Genomic DNA, 15,849 nt, shown 5'->3' on the forward strand with positions numbered 1-15,849 from the left:
CTCTTTAGCTCTTCCACTTAGGCCATTCCTCTTCTTTTAACCTGAGTTATCAAAGGAGGGTTGAATATCCTAAATATAAATTTGCCAGTGCTTTGTAAGCTAAGTATGAACGTCCTTTTGCAAGATGAGTTCATATAAACTCAGAAATTGCATTTGTACCCTTTGCAGGGACCTTAGCAGAGCTGTCTTTGTCTACCTCCTTAACCCCCCACCCCCGTGTTACTGGCCCCCAACTTCTAGGCTCTTGGCTCCCTTTCCCTGTTCTGTCATCTCATTCCTCCCCAAATGGGAAAAAAAAGAATCAACTTCTTGGGGAAAAAATAAGACCTGTAAGGTGGAATAAATTACCCAGCAGTTAATACTAGTTGGTTTTCCTAATATAAAAAAATACCCACAGGCCTTATAGTTTCCCCTTCCTTAGGGACAGAAACTAATGATGGAGCAAACTGATACTGCTGAGACCTCTATTCACTGCAGTCATCAGTGGGAGCCCTTTTGTAGATACTTATACTGTAAGCAGGCAATCGCAAGAAGAAGGATTTTTCCTGGTAATCTTCCTCCAGAAGGAGACTCATCTATGTTAGTTTCCCTTAAGTTTTTAGAAGGTTAGATCTTCTTTGAATTCAGCAACACATTTGAAAGTGTTTAAAGAGTTGTTACTGGATTTTATCTGGTTGCTCTTAATACTGTCGTCATTATTTTGGTTTTTCTTCTCCTGCCTTTTGTTGATTTTAATACTGGTATGTTACAGTAATTTTGTGAACCACCTTGGGCATTTTTATAGGGCAGAAAGATAGGGCAGAAATCCTCATTTGGGATTTTAGGTTAATTCTGTGCCAAACAGCAAGAGATAAATTTTAAAAAAGTACAGTATACATTTTAAGATAAAAATGAATATAATGAAGAAGACAGACATGATCTTGTTCTATTGAATAATCACGACTGCCGGTATATTAAGTTAGGAGAAGTAGCAAGAAGAAGAAATGGATGGCAGCGTTAATGATGGGAAGAAACAAAAGAGGGCTGTCTCAGCAGGTACAAGGAAACTTTCCCTTGTCGAAAAATGTTGTGGTCCAGGGTTTCTCAGGTTAAAGAGCTTTTCCAAGAAGCGGAGCTAGTCCCAATAGCAAAAAGTAATAGTATCTGGTAACCAGAAATAAATTAAATTTGCCTCGTGGGAGAAGTTTGAATCTTAAAATGCTTTGGTCCATGGTATTCTGTCACAATAAATTATTTTTAGAATGCTAGTTGAGGTTTGCTTCTCTCTAACTTCATGGACTTAGCCAGACAGGTAAAATGCAAATACACAGGCACACATGCACACAGCTAGTATCTTCTTGATAATGGGAAGTGGTGGGTTGCGTTACCTTTAACTTTCTGCTTGTGGCTATTAGGAGAGGAAGATTGGCACGCTGAACAACGGGATGGTTCTGAAGTCTCCGTTCAGTGGATTGCTGAAACTCAAGACATCTCTGTGGTCTCAGAAACTCCTTTTCCCATCTATTTCATTGCACCAGGTATTTAGTAAGAGTGGTACAGTTGCTGACACTCATTTATAATATAATAACATTTCCAGTTAAACTTTAGACCTTTCACATTTTTTGTCTTTTAGGCAAATTCCTTGGGAATCAAGTCTTGAGTTATGGCCAAAACTTGACATTCTCCTTTCGGGTTGATAGGCGGGACACACGCCTTTCTGCTGAGGACATAGTCCTTGAAGGTGCTGGGCAGAGAATATCCATACCTCTCATTGCTCAAGGCAACTCTTATCCCAGTGAGAATGCACAAAAATATGCCTTCAGGTGAGGGTGTGTTTGTTTATGTGTATGTTTGTGTGCACGCGCATGCACTTTTTGATTGGGAGAAATCTAAAGCTGACTGAAGACATTAATTTCTGCAACCAGAATCTAATGAAAATTTTTGATCATAGCAGGCCTAGATAAAGGTGGGAATAGTTTACTTATTTTATTATGCAGCTTATCTTCTGTTGTAAAACTTGTATGGTGTGCTTTCAGGCCAATCTGTGGGTCATTCTGTCACTGAATATAGTTTCTTATCCTGCCCTAGGGCTGCATTTGGTCACCAGCTTCTATCTATCGTCCTTTCACATCCTCATTTTGCATATTATCAGTGCAGTTTGAACAAAGGCTACAAATTAGCCTGCCATCCGTGTATAATTCAGAACTAGGTTTTGCATTTTGCTGTACAATCCCAGACCAGTAGATTTTAAAGAAAAACTTGGGTCTGTTAAAACTGTAGCAAGGCCCTGTAGCAAGGAGTCGGGGAGGGGGGGGGGCTGATATAGCAAGTTGCTTAACAACTGCTGAATAATTTTTGGATTGGAAAATTTGGGAAAAGTCCTCCTGGCAGGTTGAGTCACAGACTCTCTCTGGCTCTGGTGTGCAGACTACAGTAAGTACATAATAATCTTCTCCTATAGACTCCATGAAGCAACCGATTATCCTTGGAGGCCGTCTCTAACACCATTCGAATTCCAGAAGCTGCTTCATAACTTAACAGCTATCAAGATTCGTGGGACATACAGTGAAAGGAGTAAGTCAGCACGCCAGCTGGGAGACCAGACTGAAGTTGCCAAAAATTATTAGCTTCTTACAGCATGAGGAAAGGAATTGGTCATCTACTTCACAATGATACTGATTGTATATGTTGTGATAAGGGTGTTTGTTTCCAGTCATTCTTAAGGACTGAAAAGGCTTAGAAGAAAATCTTAGCATTTGCGAATAACTCTCAAAGCCAAATTAAGTGCATTTAGTACACCTCCAAATATCATGCTCAGTCCCATCAGATACCAGTAAAAGACGTTTTCTGTGCCATTGACATAAGTCAAAACAAAGCACTTTGTACCAACCAGGTACAGGAATTTTGAAGAGTTTGTTGCAGTCGGAATGATTAGCTTGTCCCTTCACTTCTGTTTATGTGATTGTAGTTGCCAAAGGCTAACAGGTGTATTTTAAAATCGGATTGTATGGCTTGTTTGACTTGAGCTGCCCGTTCCCTGCTTCCGCACATAGAGAACATAATTGTTTAGGTTCTTTGTAAGTTGTTCTGAGGTAAGATTCCCATAACTTAGTGGAGGATGATGTGGTGCAAGGAAAAGTTATGCTAGTTGTGTCTAATATGTGTGGAATTTGGGAGAGAATTGGAGAAACGGTGAATACTTAGGGGGAAGTTCTTTATGCTGGGTGGTGGTGGTGATGGTGGCGGCTGGGAGTGGGAAAGCAGAAAGACAGCAGTGCAATTAACATTCCTTTCATTGCTAACATGCAAGGGCACCTCGGGCTGTGGTTAGATATCTAGAGTTGCTACCCAAAATGTAAACATCCTTGCATCAACATACAGTCCCATAAAATTTGCTGAGTACATGAAGCAGAGCCCTTCCTAGGAGTGATTGCTTGGGTATAGCTCTTAGGCACAGGTCCACTTGGAAGAGATTCCTGAAGCTAGTAGTGACAGGAGAGTCCCTTTCTCTCCTCTTTCAGTAAGAATCCAGTTTTGTTGGTTGGCCCACAGTATACATTCATAAAGGATGGGTTAGGAAGTCAGGTTTGGTTGATCTTTCCGCCCAGCTGCTCTGCAAAGAGTTGGAGCTTTTTACGAGTTCTTCCCTGCCCATATATGCAGAAGGAATGATGTGTACAAATATGTTCAAGGCAGTAAATGCTTCATTCTTTGCCCACTCCCATATTTTTACAAGAAAGATGTTTGGCAAGTTGCCATCCCTACAAGAGCCTCTTTGCCCCACTGTGCAAAGGGACCGACCCTTTTTGATACTTTAACATCACATGCAACCCTGGTGCAGAAGGGATGTCAGCTCCCTGCCTTGGCTTGCAAATCGGGAGCCAGCCTCAGCAAAGCAGGCTCCCTCCTAGTGCCTCCCCTTTGCTGTTAAGCAATTTTCCCCTCTCCATTCCCTTCCTGGCAGTTAACTGTGATTTTTGTTTTATATGTGCAATGAGGCAAACGGGGGTTGTTTCATAATCCAGAGGTTGCAGCTATGGCTTGGAGTGGGTTTTGCAGTTTATGGCTGTCAGTGAAATTGGTTTGTGCTGATTATGGTTTGCTTCTGTGCACTGCCGTGTGACTCCACAGTTAATGCTGAGGGGAGGGACAAGGAAAATCACCATGGAGGAGGGAGAGAGAAGGGAGTCAGTATTACATCTACACCAAGCTGCGTTCTCTTGTCCCTCTTTGCACAGACATCCTATCAATAAAGGCAGTGCTTACTGCAATTGGTAGGAAATAACCTCCTCTTGGAGATTGCACAGTGGATCCCTCACATACAGTAATTTCATTGAATTTGCTTAATTAGACGGTGAAGGGTATTGAAGGGGATTTCTTCAAACCCTGTTTCTTAAAGTGAGATCCTATCTTCACTGGTTCAACTGTGGCACCTTGCTCCTAGAATGCCCTTTGAGGCTCTCATGGCTCCTGCCCTACTCTAGGCCAAAACATTTTTTAACCCAAGTTTTTAATTAAGGGGTTGACTTTTATTGTTGGGATGCATCCTACTCCAGCCCTGCCACTTGACTGAGCAAAGTTTGTTCGTTTATTTATTAAAACCTTTATACTCTATCCTTTCCTTTTGGCTTAAGTTTGGAGTCCTTCTGCAAAGTAAAGATCCTTCCACCAAATTAAATGGCTTTTCTGTTGGAGGAAGGCTACATGGAGGATGGTTGGATCCACCTCATCATTTTTATAGTCTGTTTTAAAGGCTGATACAGTAGAAAAGAGCAAGAGTCTAATAGCACCTATAAGACTAACAAAGTTTGTGGTAGGGTATGAGCTTTCGTGAGTCACGGCTCAGGTACCTTCAGTAGCTCGTGAGTCACAGCTTCAGGTGCCTTCAGCAATTCCTTGCAGGTTGTCCACCATACAACTGAGCCTGGCTCAGCCAGCACCAGATAACTGAGCCCTAAAGAGAGGCTGTCGGGGAGGTGGGGTGAAGACAAGGAAGAAGACAAAGGTGGGTCGGAAGGACAGAAGGAAGTAGGAAAAGGTAGAGGGGCCGTGGGGGGCAGGAAGGGGAAAATAACATGATGAGGGAGGGGATAATGAGATGTCCCTTGCAAGACTTTGCAGGCCCCCACTTGTGTTTTACTATCTTAGTGGCAATTACTTACTACTTGTCCCTAATGGGCCACGCCTGTCCGACCTATAGTCTGATATCATGGACTTATCTAGCTCTCTTTTTCTTTTTAAAAAATTGCATTGAGACTTTTTGTTGCTGTTGTTCTGTGGAGTACGTTAAATGTTCACACTTCCTATTAAAGCTAAAGACGATGTGACTTTGGGGGATCCTGATTCCCTGACACACAGTTTAACTGAAAAGTGGGGGGGGCAGTATAGATCTGAACCACATTCTGTATGGGTGTGTTTCAGGTAAATATTTTACTTCAGGCATGTTTCCAGATTGAAAGTCTCATACCCTCCCAATAAAGAAAAAAAGATCGGCAACTGATTCCCCCCCCCTATCAAAAGTAGCTGGGGTGGGTTTGGAAATATTTTTGGGAACAAGGAATGAAACTCCCCCCCCCCCAAGTATTACAACCCAAAATAATCTTCCCATCCCACCTCCCGCCAACTATTGTTTTTAGACTGATGATAGATATTCAGTATCACAGGTTGTTTAGTTCTTCATTGACCTTGCTGATATGCATGTATGCATTGCTGATATTTGGTTGTCTACATTTTTTCTCCAGATGCTGCATATCTGGACGATGTCACCATTTTGAGCGCTCGACATGGCCCTGGAATCCCAGCTACATGGGTGGAGAGCTGTACGTGTCCCACGGGGTATCTAGGCCAGTTCTGTGAACGATGTGCCCTGGGCTACAGGAGGGAAACCCCTAGTCTTGGTCCTTATAGTCCGTGTGTGCCATGTTTCTGCAATGGACACAGTGACACCTGCGACCCTGAATCGGGTAAGAATGATCTCAGGCATGCAAAGGTTAAGCCCATAGTAACTAATCATAGATACATGGGACTGAATTTTCCCAGGAGATCTCAGAGAACTAATGTCTCATCTTGTATCTCATCTACCGCATCTGAAGCTTTATAGGGCCTGGTGGGATCTTATTGGCTCCTTGAGTCACTTGACATGCTGCAGTGCTATTTTCTACCTAACTGCATTAATGGCATCCTTGGCAGCAAAGAACCAGGCTAGAAGCTTCCTGTTCCGGCCAGCTGCCATCATAGTGTAGAGCTGAACGTGGCCTGCTCTGGTTGACAGAGTTTCTGCTTTGAGACCTTGCCACAGCCTAAATCACAGAGGAATATTTTCTTCTAGACTTACCTCTTGACCTTTTCTAATTAAACAAAATTTAGAACAAGGTAATAATAAAGAGCCTGAAAGGAAAAAAAAAACCCTCGACTTGCATAGCTGAAATTATACAACTTAACGTTACTGATAATTGACATGTTGATTGATAATCCATAAAGTTTCTGCAGCCCAAACACTGATGGTTGTGAGTCCTAGTTTGGGAAGTAGTGCAAATAAGATGTAACGGTGTGATATATATATATACAGGAGCACCCTGCTTTTAGTTCATACTTAGATTACTGACAGCTGTTCACCTCTGTCATTTCTCTTTCTCTAAAGCATCGCTAAGAAGTCCTTGAGTCCCATGAAAATCTTTGCCTGCCATTCCCTTCACATACTGGTGATTCTGGCATCCTACCTATCCCTCTAGTGTACTTTAACTTAAAGAGCCACATTTGATAGTAGAGCCATAAGTTGCAAACCTCTGCTTTGATCCAGCCCATATACAGTGTTTCTGTGTACATGCTGACCACATGGTTGGGTCAGAAGAGGCTCCTGTAGGTCAGCTACTTGCATCACACTGGATAATCTTCTGTTTGTCACTTCAACACAGGAGCATGCGACTGCAGGGACAACACAGCGGGTCCTCACTGTGAGAAGTGCAATGATGGTTATTATGGAGACGCAACCACAGGCAGCTCTTCAGATTGTCAACCGTGCCCATGTCCAGGGGGCTCGAGCTGCGCCATAGTGCCCAAAACCAAGGAGGTGGTTTGTACTAACTGTCCAGTTGGTACCACAGGTATGTTGCTTTATGGTATAGTTCTTGCTACGTGCACAGTGATGCCGAATGCCAGAGGCCTGTAGTACTTGTTTGGGGACAACATGGCTGAATGGTATCCTATGATTATTGCTAGATGTATTTGCTTAAATATGTTGAAGTGTAATAGTTTGATACATTTAGCAGAGGCTTTGTAGGTATTTCCACCCAGTGCAGGAAATAATAATCGAAGTTATTTATGCCTTTCCAAGGTTGCTAAAGAGCAGTCTAGCTGGAGACCTGTATTCTCTTGCCAGATCTGGGTACAAGAATAGGAGGAAGATAGTAACATATGGATGTGCAGAATAAGATGCTTACAGTTGCATGTTTTATATAAAACCCAAGGCACTTCTTGCTCAGGCAAACACAAGTTATTGAACCAGCTTATCCTTTCTGGGCTTATCATGCTGTTGAAGTTTCCTCAAGGGTTGCAAAATGAAAGAGGGCAAAGACTCAATGTAATGGGCTTAAGTTACAGGAAGGTAGAGCTCAGTGAACATTAGGAAACTGTGAGCAATTTGACAGTGGAACTAATTACCTAGGGGGTGGATGGGTTTCCCCTTTCCAGAGGTTTTTAGGTAGAGTTTGAACAGCCATCTGTTGAGAATGCTTTAGCTTTGTATTTCCTGCACTGAGCAGGACTTACAGGACTAGATGACCTGTAAGGTCCCTTCCAACTCTAGGACTCTGTGGCTATGAGCCAGATGCCTTTTATTATTAGTCTAGCCTCCCCCACCCCCCATCCCGCCCTATTTCCTCTTCTTGTAAATGGTGTCAAGGCTTTAAAAAATGAATTCTGACAATTAGTCCTTTATGAGGAGGACAAAGGATTGCCATTGGGTATTAGCTGCATGAGGAATTTAGTTTTCAAAACCCTTTCAATTTGATATCTCTGCTTTCAGATCTAGGAGTGACAGAGATCCAGGGAAACAGGAAAATTAATTAAAATAGACAGTTGTCCTGTCTGATCCAGGGCGTTATCAGTAGAAGAATTCACTTCATGCCCTCTCTCCATCGTCTGTATTAATGGCGGGGTGGGTAGTTTAAAATTATCCCCCACAAACAGCAAGAATTGTGATTCTTGCCTAATGATTCAGCCTGTATGTCAATGGCCATAGATAGCTTCCAGACCTGATCAGAGGAGTTGTGCAAGCAGGCACAGAAGCAATTGGATGGTGCCGCCTTGAATACTGGGTTGGGGTGGAGTTCTTTGTAGTTCTTATCAGCTTGAACTGCTGAGGTGTGCAGACTTGGGCTTGGATCCAAAGTAGCAGCGCAAGCAGAGTCATGCTAAAGGAAAGCAACTTCTCTGCTCCGTCCCTCCTCCAAATCATGCAAAACCATGGATCTGAAGAAACAGTGGGGAGGGGGGCAGATGGGAAGACTGCCGTGGGGAGTACATTTGCAGTAACAGCCTCTCCCCCCCAACAGTGGAAAAGCCCAGAGGTTCGGAGCTCTGGTTTCTTGTTTCTCTGGAGTTCAGGCTGTATTGTTGGTTTGTTTCTCCCTCATTCTTCCACTATCAAGTAGTGGACTGATAGTAATTGTGGTAACTAGTCAGTAGTGGGTTAACAGGAGTGTAGAAATGTGGCACTCTCAGAAGCCAGTTGGACAAAACCGGTGTGGAATAGTGGAGATATACTTCTCTTAGCGAAGCATTTTATTAAGTTAGTGGTTGGTTCCATGAAGTGCATTTTCTCTCAGCACACGTGCTGTAATATAACTGGTATATGGTATGTTCATCCAGACATTACTCCACGATCTTGGGTGCCTCAGTTCCATCCTGAGCTGGGCTGCTGTACCCCAATAATCTATTTCTGTTTACTCCGAAGCACTTTCTGCCTTACTTAAACCAACAACAAGGCCATCACACTCAGCATTACGTATGATTGCACATCAGCGAGGCACACGCCAAATAAAATGAATATTTAAAAAGCTACATATTTCAGCAAGTTACCACATTTAAAAATGTGCTTAATAAACCAATCTTAAAAACATAATCAATCCTAAAAGCTTAGTTGCCCAATAGTCTGTTGATTGGTCTTCCTCACTACCATCATAGATTCTTGCAAGTTTGGTCAGAATTTTGTACTTTTTGAAATGTTGTTCCATTGGTTTCACTTTAACTACAATATTCAGTTTATTTGGATTTCATTTAAATACATACATTTGTGGGCTTCACTTTCTCTTACAACCCTGCTTTCTCTTTATGCTCCATTACAGTATCCAGTTTTTTTCATCTTGTCAGATCGGATCTTTCATCCATTTTTTCTCGTTTCCCCTTTTCTTTGGAATTCACTCTGATCAACAGAACCCCCTCCCCTCTCTTTTTATGTCTCAAATCCCATTTGTTAAATTCCTCCCATGTTGGTTTCTGAATACTTGCTTTTTCCAATTTCCTTTTCCTTTTTTGCTTTTCGTTGCTGTGTTTTCCTTATTAGATTGAAAGCCTCCAGGGAAAGATGTCTTCATCTCACTTCAGCGTTGAGCTTCTTTTGGTTGCTTGTCAGCTAATCTTACAGTTTTTATTTAATTGTTTTATTTATACCCCACCTTTCTCCCCAGTGGGGACACAAAGCAGCATACATCGTTCACTCCTGCTCCATTTTATCCTTTGAATAACCCTGTGAGGTAGGCTAGGCTGAGAGTATATGACTGGCCCAAGATCACCCGGTGAATTTTCATGGCAGAACTGGGATTCAAAGCTGGATCTCCCATATCTTAGTCTGACACTCTAACCACTACATAATGCTGGTAGACTTAACCACTTGAGCATTTTATTATGAGACGAAGATGCTGATAACGAATGAAAGAAATTAGCAGAATTTCTAGTGATTTTGTTACATTGGGTTCAATCATGCACATCTGTTTTTTTTTTGTATTAGAGTACTTGAATTGTTGCATCTAAAATTGTATTTAGTTTTATATATTTGGCATATTGGTAATAGTGTTGGGTTTGGACCTGGGAGACCCAGGTTTTAATCCCTAGTCTGCTGGGTGATGTTGGGACAGTCACAAACTTAACCTACCTTACAGGATGCTTGTGAGGATAAAATGGAGAAGTGGAAACCAATATAAGCTGCTTTGGATTCCTGCTGGGGTGAACAGCAGACTATAAATAAAGTTTATATTATATAATATATATTATATATTTTAAAATGGTGCAAAGTGCCCTGATCTTATTCTCTGTGCTTTAATGGATTGAGAGGAAATAACTAAACAGAAGTCCAGTGGCGCTTTATGGGCTAACAAAATTTAGTCCACCATGAAGTATCGTTGAACTGATTCGTTTTTTTGCAACAGACTAACACAGTTAACCCTCTGGAATTATCATCTTTTGGGGGAAAAATCCTTCTTATTTTCTGCCTTTGCAGGTAAAAGGTGCGAGCTATGTGATGATGGCTATTTTGGGGATCCTCTTGGTGAGAATGGCCCCGTTCGGCTTTGCCGCCTTTGTCAGTGCAGTGATAACATCGACCCCAATGCTGTTGGTAATTGCAACCGCTTGACAGGGGAATGTCTGAAATGCATCTATAATACAGCTGGCTTCTATTGTGACCGGTGCAAAGATGGTTTCTTTGGGAATCCCTTAGCCCCCAATCCAGAAGACAAGTGCAAAGGTAAGTTACTTTCTTGTGTGTTACAAAAAAACCAAGAAACTCATAACACCATCTTGCTAGGATCCACCAAGTTTGAAAGCTTGCCTACTGTTTTGTGTCATTTTGATTGGTCCTAATAAAAAAGTGTTGCATGTTTTGGGGGGGGGGGGGGTTAGACCTAGTTCTGGCTACCTGCATTCTCTTCCAGCATTAAAACATGACACTGCGATAGCTGTGATCTAGGGAGCATGCGTACACATCCCAGTCTTTGAGAGTTGCCCCCTAGATCACTTGTCACTTTTTGCATGTGATGGGAACGTTCCAAAAATGCCGTGCCCTTGCCCTTCATGTCCTCCTCACGTTGCCAAAATTCATGAAACATTTTAATGTACAGTGTTCACATGAAGTATGAAATGCAATGCAAGGGAGCAACTTTTAATTTTAATTAAGTACTCAAATTTCTTTTGGAACATCTTGACTAGAGATGTGAAGGCTAGGGGTGGGATGTGATGGAATAATTGGGAAACTTTCGGGAGCACTGGAAAAAACCCTCCTATGAGATTTTCTCTTTTTGAATGAGAAAAACTTTTCTCAGAAATCATTTCACTCATTCCAAATGTACAGCATGAACAAAGTGTGAGGGCTGAATTTTTCCAATGGGAAATTTGGGGGAGTACTGAAAAAGGTTCTTCTGCTGTAGACAGTGAACACTTTCAGTGGTTTTTGTTTAAATATAAATAATTTTGGAAACAATTTATATGCTATAATGTGTTTGAATTCTTTATAAGGTGGTTTCAGATGGATAGATACGTTGGTCTGTAGTAGAAGAGCAGGTTTCAGGTCCTGTAGCACCTTCAAGTAGGTTCCAGGGTATGAGCTTTCGAGAGTCAGAGCTCCATGGAAATCTAGTCGGTCTTTAAGATGCTACTGGACTCAAATCTTGCTCTTTTAACAAGGTATAATCATTTGGGTTTTCAGTGTTACATGTTTTTGATTAATATCCAAACATGCTTGCTAACAGTCCTATCTGCTGTGACTCTGAGAGTGTATATCTTGTGTTTGCAACAAAATTTGTTTTCTGTCTTCAATTTTTATTTTTTCCTAACTCTCAGATGGCAAAAAATAAAGATATATGTGTTACGGTAGCATAGGGTTGCAGCAGTACTTCCTGAAGTACTGAGTGTGCTTGTAACTTGTCTTATAGAAAATGAAGAAAATTATACTTTTAAATTCCATAAAAATGCCAAATAGTACATTTTTAGTGCTAAGTTATAAATTATGCATCTTACATTGTTCAGTCAGTAAAAGAAGCTTAGATTTGATAGGAAAGTAAATATTGTGTGTATGTATGTACTCTGCACCCCCAAAACGCTGTTGATGATGATGAGAGATGTTGAGGATAAAATGGGGAAGGGACGCATGTAAGCTGCCCTAAGCTTCTTGGCAGAAGGGTGGGATAAAAAGATAGAACAAAGTGGACTGGCCAAAATCAGTGGCTCCCTTTAACTGCTTGTTAAGAGATGGCTTCTCTATTACTAATAATGACCTTTAGTACAATTTGGCCCTTTATACTATTTTTCTCTTCAATTTGGAAAAAAAAATGCTTGGCTTTTCTTCCCCTCTGCAGTATTGCATAAATGCACATATGACATCTTGTGTAAAGAAAACCTGAAATACAGACTAGAACTCTGCAAAGGATTATCTTTTACCTTTTTCCTGCATAGGGAGACTTGAGAGTTTTTTCTTTCTCTCCCCCTGCCCTGCTTTTATCAGGAATGGATCTCAGCACCCTTAGCATGCCAAAATGTGCGTGTTGATGCTCCCCTTTTCTGTTCTTGCAGCTTGCAACTGCAATCCTTACGGCACAGTGAATGTGCAGACCAGCTGTAATCAAGTAACGGGGCAGTGTGAGTGCCTGCCGCATGTCACGGAGAGGGCCTGCAGTTCCTGTGAGCCTGGGTTCTACAACCTTCAGAGTGGACGTGGGTGTGAGAGGTGAGTCAGTCCTTTTGCTGTGCCATTGGCACTTTGGAGGCAGGGTGGCATATCCACCATGGGTATGCACAGTTGGCTGATGCAGTTTCCGCGGCTGTTTTGTTCTGTTTGTTAGATTTATATCATACTTTTCTAACATTTGTCTTCCAGAGTGGCATACATCACTAAATAGGCAGGCCTTTTTCTCTGATTCGAAATTTTAAAAATTGAGACAAATAAAATGGGGAGATGATGGAAAAGATAGAGGAGGGAGATCAGCTTGATAGTTAGAATTTAGGTACAGCGAGGCCAGCTTGATCTTGTTCTGATGAAAGTGGCAGAACTGTCTTCCAGAACTTACTCTTCTGGTTGAAAACAAAGGCCAGAGTATCCTTTCCCCTCTTTCATCCAGCCTCAGGACAACTGGCAGATGAAGCAAAGTTCTTTCTGGTAGGACAAAGCAAATTTATGGGGTAATGAAAATAATTGCTTAAGACGAGATACGTTACAGACCAGATTTTGTTGCAAGTTTCTAGAAGAAATTTGCTTTAAAAATGAATCTGCCATTACTTCCTTGTTTCTTCTTAGTCCTGGAACCTCTTTCCCAGAATACTACACAGTACCACCTCTTCTTTTTCCTCCTTCAGATCCATTTTCAAACCTCACCCTGTTCTGTGAAGGCTGTAACTTTACACGTCCCCTCTCACCCACCCACAAAGAAATTTCAGAAATTAAGCGCGAATACATGCAACTGCCAAATATATCTTATTTCCAATTACCTTGCCTGTGTCTCTCCCTTTGCCAAGATGTAGATTTTGTAAGCACCTTGGGGCAGGGACCTGTGTTCTCCTTATGCTACTTTAAGTGAAACATGCATCCATGGAGCTATGGTAAGCCCCATATTAATATGCTAAAAGTCAGATAGTTGGGGGTCTGGACTCCTAATTTCTTAATGAATTTTCCCCAGCATTACAGTAACAAAATTTAAGCAGCAAAAAACCAAACATGACTACACAAAGGATTAGAGCCAAAAGGGAGCTTGGTGATTGCAAATATTTGTACTGTACAATCAAGCCACATTATTAGTTGCTGGGTTTCTATGGTTAGTAGAAGGTACTGTGTCTAATTGGAGGCAGCTGGAGCAGCAGCCCTTGACAGTAACATGGAAATATTTACCCTGAGCTGAAAGGAAGGGTAGGCAACATCAGGATTTTCGTAATGTTCTTGTCGAAGCAGATTGACAAATTCTACCTATTTTGGTGTTATCTTAGAAGAAGAATAAAACATTGTGTGCATTGCTTCTTTTATGCATAAGTTTCAAATGGCTAAACCATTGGTTAGATTAGATGAAGGGTTTTAATTCTGTTATTTTGAGACTAATGCTCTTCCAACAGTGGACTCTGAAGGATTGGTTACAGATTTAACTTATGAAAACTAAAATCCCTTCTGTTGGTTTCTTGTGTGCAATTAAGTTCCTTTTCATCGCTAGTTAACTGACAGATCCCTCTTGGCTTGTATCCTGTACCTCTGCAGTAGGGCTAGCAGTGTTGTGAACTGTTCTAGGGGAAAGTGTGCGTCTTGTTGGGTGGGCACATGAAATCCTGGTGGTGGCGTGTTCTGAACTGTGTGTTTGATGTTCAAAAACTCCCCCTGCCTCTCCTCCCCTAGGTGTGACTGCCATCCACTGGGCTCCACGAACGGACACTGTGACATACAGACGGGGCAATGCGAGTGCCAGCCGGGGATCACTGGCCAGCGTTGCGAGAGGTGTGAGGCCAACCATTTTGGATTTGGTCCTGAAGGCTGCAAACGTAAGGGGGAGTGGGGAACACAATTTTTCCATCTCACTTTGCATCTGTCTGTGGACTGCCTCCATTTCCTTTGCATTGAGAATCTGCTTGCTTGCTTGTCAGCATTACTTATATTTCTTGGTTGGTTATCTTGTGATTACTTACACTTTAAAACATTTTCCCCCAAGTGGTTTGCATCCATAGAGGCCTTGCCCTAGAGACAGGACAGGGGAAGAAGTGTGAAGAAGAACTAGAGATTGGTGTGACAGTGTCAGAATGTTTTCAGGTTTTATTTCCAATTGGGGTCTGGCTGATCTTCTCTTGGGGGTGATTTTGTTTGGATGGAGGTGATACACTTATGTGGTCCTTTGGCTGGTTGCAGAGTCCTGGGCATCTGTCCCTTAATTTCTGCAGTTTCAGGGCAACTGGCAAGACCATCAAGTGGGTGAGAACTACAGTAGCAAAGTTCCAGTGGAATTGGGCAGGTCATGATTTCATACATTGTTTGGGTCGGGTCTCAGTTGAATAGGTGTGTGCACGCATGCACACTCAAAAAGGACCTTTGGGGGTCTGTGGTGGGTCTTGGCAATCCTAGGGTGGGGGAGCTTTCTGTGGCAGTTCATTCTTGGCAGAGAGCAAAACACTATTTTTCCCTTTTTCCTTTTGTCTGTTTCTTGCACATTGTGTGAGCTTCAAGTCCATATTTCTTTGAGTCGTACATGTCCTTCTTTCCCTCCCTCCAGGGCATTCTGATTGCATTCACTTGTAAACCATCTGCTGCTCCTTGTTGCTAACACTTGCTCTGAATTTTGTCCCAGAACTGACCTATTTCTCTAACTCCTACGCCTCAACTGTGGAATGTGGCTTTAGCTGCTAACTCAAGCTTGAGAACATGTAAAGTGTGTAAAATTGGGACATACATAGGAATGTTTCGGAATCTTCCAGTCTCTTCTTCCTTAATATTTCAAGAACAAATGAAATGTTTACTTTAGTTCTGGTTTCCTGCAAACTGAGAGCCAGCCACAGAGCTGACTGCTGTGGCTCCCTTCTCCAGAGCAATATTTCTCCTTCTCTCTTCTGCCTTCCTTGTAATAACCAGCATTGTTGAATATACACTGAATAGACAGAGAATATACACTGATGCAACCCGTGTGTGTGTTAAGTGCAATCAAGTCACAACTGACTTAAGGCGACCCCAGCAAGAGACTTTCAAGGCAAGTTGAGAAGCGGAGGGGGTTTGCCATTGCCTTCCTTTGCACAGTCTTCCTTGGTGGTCTCCCATCCAAGTACTAACCCCGCTTAGCTCCCAAGATCTGACAAAATCAGGCTATACAAAACCACCTTCCCTCCTGATGGTACCCTGATAAAAACCAGCCCATGGTGCCC

The 15,849-nt window shown here is 42.1% G+C and overlaps 1 protein-coding gene across 1 annotated transcript in view; it reads left to right on the forward strand.

Moving 5' to 3' along the window:
- The window catches only part of LAMC1 (laminin subunit gamma 1), a 145,716-nt gene that overhangs the window by 105,217 nt on the left and 24,650 nt on the right, over positions 1–15,849 (forward strand). The window contains exons 10-17 of the mRNA XM_054980341.1: positions 1,395–1,517; positions 1,613–1,802; positions 2,441–2,553; positions 5,721–5,942; positions 6,894–7,082; positions 10,475–10,720; positions 12,541–12,694; positions 14,342–14,484. Coding sequence (XP_054836316.1) covers positions 1,395–1,517; positions 1,613–1,802; positions 2,441–2,553; positions 5,721–5,942; positions 6,894–7,082; positions 10,475–10,720; positions 12,541–12,694; positions 14,342–14,484 — 1,380 coding nt within the window. The remainder of the gene's footprint in view (positions 1–1,394; positions 1,518–1,612; positions 1,803–2,440; positions 2,554–5,720; positions 5,943–6,893; positions 7,083–10,474; positions 10,721–12,540; positions 12,695–14,341; positions 14,485–15,849) is intronic.

This window comes from Eublepharis macularius, chromosome 5 (genome assembly GCF_028583425.1).
Source record: "Eublepharis macularius isolate TG4126 chromosome 5, MPM_Emac_v1.0, whole genome shotgun sequence".
Classification (NCBI taxonomy): Eukaryota; Metazoa; Chordata; class Lepidosauria; order Squamata; family Eublepharidae; genus Eublepharis; species Eublepharis macularius.